This window comes from Misgurnus anguillicaudatus, chromosome 8 (genome assembly GCF_027580225.2).
Source record: "Misgurnus anguillicaudatus chromosome 8, ASM2758022v2, whole genome shotgun sequence".
Classification (NCBI taxonomy): domain Eukaryota; kingdom Metazoa; phylum Chordata; class Actinopteri; order Cypriniformes; family Cobitidae; genus Misgurnus; species Misgurnus anguillicaudatus.
In genome coordinates this window covers 37,067,660-37,078,705 of record NC_073344.2, presented here as the reverse complement: position 1 = coordinate 37,078,705, position 11,046 = coordinate 37,067,660, and the positions used below count along the sequence as shown (strand labels likewise).

At 38.5% G+C, this 11,046-nt stretch overlaps 2 protein-coding genes across 2 annotated transcripts; both read right to left on the bottom strand.

The window, feature by feature from the left end:
- Positions 1–1,870, bottom strand: cdk5r2a (cyclin dependent kinase 5, regulatory subunit 2a (p39)). The gene has a single exon (XM_055212992.2). It carries the CDS (start codon positions 1,535–1,537, stop codon positions 611–613), a length of 927 nt encoding a protein of 308 aa, XP_055068967.1. The 5' UTR covers positions 1,538–1,870; the 3' UTR covers positions 1–610.
- Positions 1,871–2,074: 204 nt separating this feature from the next.
- Positions 2,075–9,207, bottom strand: wnt6a (wingless-type MMTV integration site family, member 6a). Its single transcript, XM_055212991.2, has 4 exons — positions 8,372–9,207; positions 7,388–7,608; positions 3,879–4,204; positions 2,075–3,763 (listed from the first exon to the last, which is right to left on the bottom strand). Exons 1-4 carry the CDS (start codon positions 8,440–8,442, stop codon positions 3,302–3,304), a joined length of 1,080 nt encoding a protein of 359 aa, XP_055068966.2. The 5' UTR covers positions 8,443–9,207; the 3' UTR covers positions 2,075–3,301.
- Positions 9,208–11,046: the final 1,839 nt, after the last annotated feature.

Sequence of the window (11,046 nt, the reverse complement as noted above, 5' to 3'; positions counted from 1 at the left end):
TATTTGTATTCATATATTTTCAAATATACAATATAAAACATTACGTTTTATACTATGACAATTGGCACATATGACGGTAGAGATTCGTTTTGTTGTAAAACAGTACATTCAACGTTCAGATAGATAGCATCAGGCGCCACAGGGGACAAGAGGAAAGTGTCTGTTGCAGGCCAGAACCCTGGACAGCGCAGCGTCGGTGACAACATCGGTTCTGAAACTGATAGAAAAATAAAACCCGGACACTGACGCACAAGCTAATAATATACATATCTCACTGTAGCCTGGCACCAGATAGCGTTATTTTTTCTTCTTCTTCAAAAACCACAATGATGATGATACGAGTAGAATAGTTTAAGCATGCATTAAGTAAACTATGAAGAAACCCTAGACCGCGCTCGTGACATTCACTGCGTCGTGAAGGTTGAACTATACACATGTAATATCCTAAACCCCCTCTCACGGAGGTGAGGCGAAAACCCACTGTCCGTTTCCTTAAACCGAGTGCAACACTCTTCACCCGTCGGGCCTTACATTCATTTCACCCTCTGAGCAAGGGCATATGGAGAGATATTAGAGAGCATCTCTCTCCTTGTGAAAACGAGCCAAATGTTTAGCGGTCCAGGTTATTATTCCATCTTCCGTTCGTGTCACCCGAGCCGCCCTCGTTTTTGAGGTCTTGGAAAACCTCGGTGAAGAAATGCGGGTCGGAGTTGATCTGCAGCATTTTGGCACTCATTTTATCAATGATCCGCAGGGAGCGCTCCCAGAACACCTCCTTGTTGGTCTCCACCAGGAAGGGCTTGAGCGGGTACGAGATCTCGTTGCCCATATATGAATAAGCCAAGTACAGGCAGGTGAGAAAGGTGGCCTGCAGCTCGTACTCGCTGGAAATATCCTCGGTCACCGCTTCCCTGCAGAGCAGGTACACGAACACCAGGTTGGCAGGAGTGATGAAACCCTGGTCTTGCCAACCTTGGATGAGCAGCGATCGGTCAACGTTTCGGAACCACAGAATGATCTCATTCGGGCTCAGTTCTTTGAGTTTGTAGCACCTCCTGCACATGAACTCACTCAGGCAGCGAAGGAGCTCTCCGGTCGAGGCTTGGACGATGACCCGTCTAGGGGAGATAATCGAGCGACTGCTAGGTTGTCTTTGCACCGGGAGGAGCTGTTTTCCGTTCTGCGATGCGTTCTGGGTTGGGTTGGATCGAAGGCTTTTATCCGGTACGGTGGGGACAGGTACGGCGAGCGGTCCGGACTTCGTTTTGCGCTCGGAGCCTGACTGAGACTTCTTAAGATTTTCGGTGTTTAGCTGGTCCACTGGGTTACTGATCTGAGATACGGGCGGGTTCGGGTTTACTTTCTTGGCACTCTTTTTTTTGGCCGAGGCAGCGACCAGCCGCTTCCACGTCAGAGCCGATATAAGCACCGAATGGCGCTTCAGACTCTTCTCGGTCTTGCCGCTCGCCCCATCCGTCTTCTCATCCAAAATCCCACCTTTCCTGGACGTTGGAGAAATAGAGAGCACCGTGCCCATCTTTTCTACGGACGACCAACACCCACCGGCCCTTCGGAATGCGCTGTCTCGCCTTTCGTCCCGTTAACTGCCTCGGGGAGGTGCGACTTAAAAGTCACAGGTTCACGTCCATTTATCTTTTTAGCTTGACCACTGGATATACAGTGGGGAAACAGATGTTTGGTTGAAAAGGTTAGGGTACCTATGCAAAAAGCGAAGCTTGCTTCAGTCACACGCGCGCGCACTCCGCCACTCCTTCTGCATCCCACTGAGCGCGCAGCCTCAGACAGCGGGAGCAATGGGCAGGACTTGTAACGTGTAGCCAGGCAAAAAAAAAAAAACTAAAGGTACAGACCTGTAAACCGGGATAAGCCTCCACCATCTGCCAATCCTGATGCCATGTGGAAGAACTGATGGGTGGTTTCACCAACCAGAGATGCTTGAAAAAACATTTGTTCACACACTTGATGCGCGCGTGCGCGCGAGCGTGTGTGTGTATGAGTCCCTTTCAGATTTCTATTTTTATCAAAATGTTCAGAGTGTATTTTTGGATTTAACCCAATAGAAAATAACGGATCTCCAAATTAACACGTTTACCTGATCGATGAGAGCCAATACCCAAAACTCTTTTTGTTTCTTTGATGTACAGAGCAAAAGAAAAATAGATGGATTATGTAACAGTAAAACATGTATTTCCCCCTTCACATTTCAAAACAAACCATTTTAACGATTTACCTCCCTCCATTTTTTATTTTTTGTTAAATATGTTAGTGTAACATATCACAATTAGCGGGTTTTTTAAGCCATTAGTGTTACAGGTGCACAGTAGCATCAAACACTTTTGCAGCATTGAAGAGCCATGCTTATGCTCCACCTTGTGGACATTTATTTGTACACAAGCATTAAATAAAGCATAACATCAACAATTTGAACATGTTTTCTTATTTTATACTATTTGCAACAAATGATTCAGAAAATGTGCAATACAAATGTTTTTACGAAAATAGGTTGAGGAACATTTGTAAAAGCAAATGATGAAATCAGTTGTGTATAATGACTGAATCTTTGGTACTTGGTTTAAGTGGCAACTATCGTTTAACAGTTCAGCACCTTGGACAGTGACTGTTGCTTTAAAAGAACAAAAAATGACCACATAGGTCTCAATTAGTTTGTGTTTGAGGATGTTTTTGGCTTAGGTTTTTACATTCCAAGATTAGTTTAAAATGTTCACAAAAAAATTAAATGAGAAAATCAAATACAACTTATCTACGTTTAGTGGTAATACACCGGCAGGGGGCAGTATGAGGTAATGAGTCAGATAAGCCCAGCCTCACATATGATTTATGGACATCACTCAGTATTTGGTTGCAGTTACAAGTGGTAAAAATAATTTTGTCAAATATCACTGCTTCAGTTTGCAAAGATGACGCTTATATGCACATTAAAAGCATACCCATGCTCTCCCTGAAGGATTCACTAGGGGCACTGTCCCATTTTATCCCCTTCAGGGGTGTATTCCAGAAACTGGGGTTAACCTACCATCAGCAAACCTTGAAAATTTGGTTGATTAAACCAAAATTTGTTCATCCGGATCATGTTTGTTCCATGTCACATAACATGTGGTCAGGGGTGTCAAGTCTTGCAAAGTTAAGTCTCAACCATAATTAAACCCTCCTTTCTGCAGTATACCAGTTCAACCCTGAAGATTTTAAATAACTAGTTCAGGTGTGTATTAGAGTTGGAATTGAGCTCGGCAGAATAGTGGTTCACCCCAATAGGTGTGTTTTACAAGCAGATGCTGACATCTTTTCTCACTGAACATCTTTGGCACTGTACCACACAGCACCAGAGAAACTGACACAGACAGTTTTCTTCATATCCCATACTGTACTCTGCAAATCCTCTTCCGCAGCACAGTCTGTCACAGGCTCCCGGCCCTGTCCCTGTGCTATTACACACACGACCCTGCGTGCCCTCTGCACCTGTCCTTTGATTGGCCTGGCAGAAGTCAGGTGACTCGGCTGAATAGATCAAGACATCTGCATCCAGGGCTGGAGTATCCACATTGACAGAAACAAGCGATTTACCATCATTCCCTCCCATCACGCGGACAGCCGTATGGAATTTTTGCATGAGGTGGTCACCGACTTGACGGAAGAGAGGCATCTTTCTCCAGCAGCTGCGAAGAGTGCAGGAACCAGAAAGGCCGTGACATTTACACTCCATGCGCATTTGTATCTGTACGGCCTTTATGCGCACATAAGACAGAAAAGCAAGAAAAGAGGGTTTTCAGAAAATGCTTTAGGCTTAAGTATATGGTACCTACATATATAAATATATATATACATTCCTCTTACTGTACCTGCCTTCCTGCTTCATTGTTGTGCAAGTCAATAAGAGTCCTGATATCACTTCTGCCTTTTCGCTTCATTGCATTCATAAACAGATGAGACTTTTTATAGCCAAAGTCCACATCATCTCCACACCCCTCCCATTTCCAGTCTCCATATAGGGCAGGTGAAGTCTGATTGTTTATCTCCTCTGCCGGGGAGTCACGATGAGGTTCAGTGGAACTCTGAAGGGTCACACAGCCACACTGTGGCAGCTCTCCCTGGCTGCAGGCTTGTGTTACTGCATGCATTATCCCGGCAGCTGTGATGGCATACACAAACGCAGTTTCCCGGATATCTAAGGACAAATTCATAAAACATGTTTTAACTTATAAAGAGGGAGAAAGATTATAAAAAAAATGCTTTGACTTGAGACCAAATCATGTGTGATTGTAATCTCTATGCCTGGCATTTGGAATCAATGTAAATCCTTACTCCCACTTCTGACAACACCTACATATCTAAGGAATTGCCACATTAACTATAACTCATTTTACAGATTCACATTGCTTTCACATCTCTGTTGTCCAGACCTGCTTATATACACCCTGAACTGCCAAAAGTGCATTTTTTTCCCCATTAATATGAAAGACACACATTCTTGGCATCGAATGTACATGTACACAATCCCAACTGACAAATTGGTGAGCTTTAACTTGTCAATTCGGGTATTGAAAGTATGCAACCATGACAGATGAAATTTCTGTCATCAGTGAGAAATCTCACCTCAGGTGTTATTGTAACACAAGCACTACAAGATAGAAACCCACTATTGAACACTATCATGTACAGCACGTCCTAAATTCAAGTAAATAGGCCCCAGGTCACATTTGACAAAACAATATTGCCCTCTATAGGCAACGTGAAAAATTACATATTATTAAAGAGTTCATTTACACTGGCCGTTTCTCAGTCTGAAGGCTGCAGCCTACAGAGGTCGCATATGCAGGCTGCATACGTCATCAAGCCTGGTTTATTTAAATTAACTGAGCATTACATTCGCAAACCATAAGAATATTACAATAATTTACGATTAACTAAGAATAATAGTCAACTTGTAATTGTTAATATTCTGAAATAAGACATTATGTCTTAATGACGTATGCAGCCTAGAAATGTGAGCTCCGGAGGCTGCAGCCTTTGGATTGAGAAACGGCCACTTTATTACAAGGCTATTAATGGCATTTAGATCATACAACAGTCTATATAACCAAGAATCCTATACTGTATTAATTACCTTAACTTCCCTTTAACAAACAAACTCTCGACAAACCAATGATTAAGCAATGATTAAACTTAATTCAGGCCAAAGTCAGAGAAGCATTCGATATGAGACACCCAGCCAAAGAAACAAAAGCAAACTGTCTTTCTGAGGAATTAAGGCAAATCTGATTACTCTGAACTGCATCTTTTTCCACTGCGTTTTGCAATGATGTTTTGGAAATTATCCCCCAGTTTCACAGACAATGCTTAGTTTATAGTAAATACACGTGCCTTAAACATATGTTTGAGCTGTCGCAACTGAAAATAACTTGCACGTACAGGTCTAAAAATATGCCAGTGCCATTGATTTGAGTCAATATACACTTCAGTAACGTCTTTTTCCAAGGCATGTTTATAAAAGTTGCTTAAAGGGATAGTTCACCCAAAAATGAAAATATCATTTACTCATTCATGTTGTTACAAACCTGTAAACATTTCTTTGTTCTGATGAACACAAAAGAAGATATTTTGACAAATGTTTGTAACCAAACCGTTTGTTCGTGGACCCCATTTACTTCCATATATACTTTTCCTACTATGAAAGTGAATGGGTTCCACAAACGATTTGGTTACAAGCATTTCTCAAAATATCTTTCTTAGTGTTTATCAGAACAAAGAAATTGATAAGGGTTTGTAACAACATGAAAGTGAGTAAATGATGACAGAATTTTCATTTTTAGAGTAAAGCAATAAGCCCAGTGGTTTACCAGTGCATTTTATAACAGCTAAGGGGCGTTGTTAGGCACGAAGCGGAGTGCCTAAAACCCCCTTAGCTGTTATAAAATGCACTGTAACCCCACTGCTTCGCAGGACTTATTGCTTTTATAAAACGGTCACTTCATATACATAGCAGGATTTCATGAAATAAAACACAAATAAGTTGTAATTATATTCATACAAATATTAGTCTTCCGCCAATCAAAGTAGTTCCTCAGGCTCAAGTGTGGCTGCAACAGAGCGCAGTTCACAACCAACACGGACACAGCAAAGACACAATGAAAATATGATTTAAGACTGTGGTGTTTATTTTATAAATCAACATTCATCTAATTTAATTTATACATTAACATTTATATCATGCAACTGTTGAAGTGATGATCAAATATGCTTGGAAGCATGCTTAACTCTTTCCCTGTCAGCGTTTTTTTTTTTAAGTTGCCACCCAGTTTTAGTTTAATGCCTTACAGAAAATTTATCTTCTTTAAATAAACATAAAATATCAAATGAAAGAACAGACCATTTGCTTTCAAACAACAACAACAAAAAACGTTTCATCCTACCTTCATTTGTTCTCTTATCAGTTATCACCTCTCAAATTTTCAGCTAAAAGCAGAGATAATTCAATTTTTGTGAAGAACTTTTGTAAGAGATCAGATTCAGAGCCATCAAGACGTACACATCAGGCTAAATCCACCACAACGCTGTTGTGTCGAGTGAATGCGTCAGTGTTTAAGTTGGGTAAGATTGCCATCTAGTGGATAATAGCGGAAATATCAATTTAAGAAAAAAACAACTCAGAGAACGTTTTCTCTTTATTGACAAAATGACTCAACAATATCTATGACATTTATCTGGATATCGCCATAATTGTGCACATGTAGAAAAATTAAAAAATGATTAAAGACTATGGTGTTTATTTTCATAAATCAGTACGCAGCAACAGTGGCACAGTGATATGTAATGCGGTCTGAACCGTGGGTTTACCGGGGTATTTTATCACGGCTTAGAACGCGTTTCAACCAATCAGAAAGAAGAACCAGAACGAGCCGTTTTATAATTTTCATTATGTACTATCCCTTTAAATCTCTTAATTGAACTAAAACTACCTAAGCCTAAAAAATTAAGCATTTTTGTCAATTCAACATATATTTTTTAACAAATTAAGTTCAACAATTTTAGCTTGTTTTTATAAGTTGTGTCAACTTATCACAGGTCAAAACTTAAAATAATAGGTAGAATTGACTTGAAAAAGCAAGTTGTTTTAAATTTAACCTGCATTTTTTACAGTGTATAAAACATAGAGATACTGTTTAAAAATTCTTCTTATTATGTAAACTATATTAAAGTGGGCCAATTCATGAACCAATACTTAACATTTGCTTAACAGGTTTAATAAAGGTCTGTAAAAATAAAGAAATCCCTTTCGTCCATTCAAAGTTACTGTAGTTAAGTTTTAAATGTGTAAATGGATTTTAGCAGTTTTTGTAGTAATACTCACCTTGTTGCAGAATTTTGGCCAGGCTTCTGCTCTGGCTGCTGCAGTTCCAGTGATGATTGTGAAACTGATGTTGGCATTCTCTCATGCCAAGCCTGGCACCTTTTGCCACCTCCTGAATGATATCAGGTTGAGACTGCCACAGGTCAGCATGTCTGCCTAAAAGAGGTCTGGTCTTACGACAAATACTATTGGGGTCCATTACTAAAGGGTTGCCGTTAACCCTGTGGTGCAAGAGAAACAAGTAAATAGGCAAGTAGATATGCATGTTTCCTCAAAAGACAGAAAATAAATGAAAGAAAATGCTGCAACTGCAAAAGAGAGATTAAACTTAGCAATTAATCTTGCTGATAATAGAAATGTACAACTATATGTGATTTTGATTTGAAAATACCACATTCCAAATCATAAATATGCAATAATCAGATTTAGTTTATGATAACAGATAACAATAACAGTATCTGAATTCCTGCACATTAGATTTCTCTCTCGCCCCAGTATTTCTCTTTTAATTTCTCCCTGCTTTGATCTCCTGGGAAAAGAACTTTTTACACGTGAGCCGTGCCCACCTTCTTAAAAATGCGTGCATTTCACAAACCAGTTCTTTCACAAAGGCCTGTTTAACCTGCTACAAAGTCATAAATTCTTAGGTTTATTGTGCCAAGATGTAATCTCATAGATTGGTCTCTACTTAAGAATTAAAATTTAAATTAAACCAGATGAAAACATATTTGTATAGTATGTGTACTGCAGAACAGACATACTATGCACTGCATAATTGTATAGTATTTACCATAAGTTTTAAACAATACCACAGTAAAATTACTATAATATAAAGTAAGGTTTAAACACTATTACTTCTATACATTTTAATACAATGTACTATAGTAAACACGTTCATTTGGTAACTATTAAACTCGTTTATTACTTCAAAGAATCGTGCATATTTAAAAGAAAATCAAACTATGAAAAGAACATTTATCTTACCTTCGAGGTGTAAGGGACGTATTTAGGATAATAAGGACCAAGATAATGTATTTTTCCGCTGAGTGCATCATCCAATGGATTTTGATCCGGTTAAATTTACCTGAAAGTGTCCCACCGATGTATCCATTGGTTCTGCATCATTTCCAGCGATGACTGAGAACTGCATGAAAGCGTTTTTACGCGATTTTAAATTGCATTCTAAACAGGCTATTAGAAGCGCAGATTGCATCTGCTTTTATTCCTGGTGTTAAAATCAGATATGATTATTCCAGTTGGACAAAACTGACATGAGAATCACACAAGCGCACTTCCAGCGCTCGCCTTTACAGAGCCCACGTAGGTCCAAACACGGAGTCGCGTATCTCATTTTCATCTATTGGCACGCGCGCATTCCACCTCTGTTGACGTAAAGTCAGAAACATCCCTGTCAAGTCAAAAAGTTGAGGAGTTCGTACACAAACAACTCAAAACCCCTGCGTGACACTCATTCAGATTTTGTCAGTTCTTGAAGCCATTATCTGCTATGGAATTTGAAATATTCCCAAACTTGTTTTAGTTTTGTTTCTCTGTTTTATCAGGCCTTAAATTTAAATTAGTGTTATGATGTCCAGCTGTCGTTTTTGATATTTTTTTAATAAAGTGTTCTGTGCTTTTGTTGACCTTGGCAATCCTCTTGGCCCTGCAGCAATATCAGTATATCCTGTGTTATCAGTCTGTTAAAGCCTTTGAAAGCCAAACAGAATGAATTTCAAAAGCTCGTGCCAAATCTCAATAACTCTCAACAAACTAGGAACAAAGCAGGTCTCAGATGGGCCGTTTAAAATCTTGGTTATGATATGAAGCTGCAAGGACAGCATCTTTTGGCGAATGATATAGTGTTATCCATCTAAATTGTTTTAATGAAATTAAAGGGATAGTTCAAAAAGGAAAGTCTGTCATCATTTACTCACTCTAATGTTGTTACAAACCCGCATTTATTTGTTCTGATAAACACAAAGGAAGATATTTTGAGAAATATTTGTAACAAAACAATTAGTGGACCCCATTCACTTCCATATATGAAAAAAATACTATGGAAGTAAATGGGGTCCACGAACGTTTTGGTTACAAACATTTCTCAAAATATCTTCATTTGTGTTCATCAAAACAAAAACAGCAAAGCTTCATACATTTTTGACTGTTTCTAGGTGAACAATTCAATGCAAATTTGTCACATCCATAACAGAGAAATGTTCTTTGAAGAGCTATCCCTTCTCCATTTGTTGGATATCATTGCTTCTTTTTGTGCATGTGCATTTTAATTCACAAAATTCCTACAAAGTATGCTGCCTCTCAAAAACTTTTGTCACATTTATAAAACATGTTTTTTCTTTTCTAAAATAGAAAATATTTTTTCTAATGTCTGGACTGTATCATTAGGGGTTTAGGAAATATAAGCAGATGGTTCAATATAATAAAAGCAAAAGTTTTAATTTTGACTGAAAATGTAATATCCACACAACGCTTAAATTGCTCTGGTACACAACAAACACAAGACATTCTTATTTTAGAAATTTTAGAAACGTTATTTGATAATTTGTTAATTTAATTTGAGTTTACTTACAATAGTATTTATTTACAAAGGACATGGCACACATTTTTATATCAATACTCTATTTTTTACAGATAGATCATATATAATGCCATAATCAATGACATTCATATCAGTAGATATGTTGATCTAGCCGTGTTAAATGAATACATTTTGTTGTAAAAAATATTTCATGGGTTGAACATAAAAATAACACTTTTTATAAATAACAATAACTTTCCATAGCAGTAACAATTTTATATAAAGTTTTATTAAAGAGAACCTATTTTATTGCTAAAACAACATTATTATGTGTATTTGGTATAATACAATGTGTTTTTACGTGGTTTATGGTTAAAAAACACATTATTTTCCACCAGTGGTGGCTCGTGACTGCTTATCCGAGGAGGCGCTAATTCAAAATAAGTGTTCGGAGTGTCATGTGTGTTGCTTGCGTTTTCAAAATATGTGTTTGTTGTGTCATGTGCATCATGTGTTTTGTCAAAATAAGTGCCTGCTGCACACGCGTCAAAACCGTTTATGATAAAAGAGACGCTCAAGTTCACAAAATACATGCAAGACACTCCCTAAACAATAAACTCTGATTACGCATGAGATTATTCAAGTATCTGGCAAACGCGAGCGTCTCTTTTATCATAAACCCTTTAGATGCATCTGCAGCAGGCTCTTATTTTAACAAGACACGTGATGCACACAGGATCTCTCGATGCACAGAACACATATTTTGAAAAAAGGAACCACACACATGACGGGCTACATACATGTTGTGAGGAACTTCGCATCTAGCGTCCTCGAAAAAAGAAGTCACCGGCCACCACTGTTTTCCACATACTGTACATTTAAGTAGCTCCAGATTTCACTCTCTTCTTGAAACGCATGGATTTGAAAAGCGTTGTGTCCCTGATTGGCCAGCTAATCTGTACGTAATTATAAGAAAATAATGCACACCCAAGGTGGTTATGCAGCACGATGCGAAGCGGAGTATCATTACACCGCGGATGTGCATTATTTTCTTATAATTCACCGGAGTCAATTATTCAGCTTATACACGGTTACCAAAAACATTGCTCTGGTGCCTATTTTT

What these genes read in the sequence shown, in the direction of transcription:
- wnt6a (XM_055212991.2), bottom strand. Translation starts at nt 8,442, where the DNA reads ATGATGCACTCAGCGGAAAAATACATTATCTTGGTCCTTATTATCCTA. An exon ending in GGCCAAAATTCTGCAACAAG is followed by an intron (nt 4,205 to 7,387) that starts GTGAGTATTACT and finishes ATTTGTCCTTAG; the next exon opens with ATATCCGGGAAACTGCGTTT. An exon ending in ACAATGAAGCAGGAAGGCAG is followed by an intron (nt 3,764 to 3,878) that starts GTACAGTAAGAG and finishes GTGCGCATAAAG; the next exon opens with GCCGTACAGATACAAATGCG.
- cdk5r2a (XM_055212992.2), bottom strand. Translation starts at nt 1,537, where the DNA reads ATGGGCACGGTGCTCTCTATTTCTCCAACGTCCAGGAAAGGTGGGATT.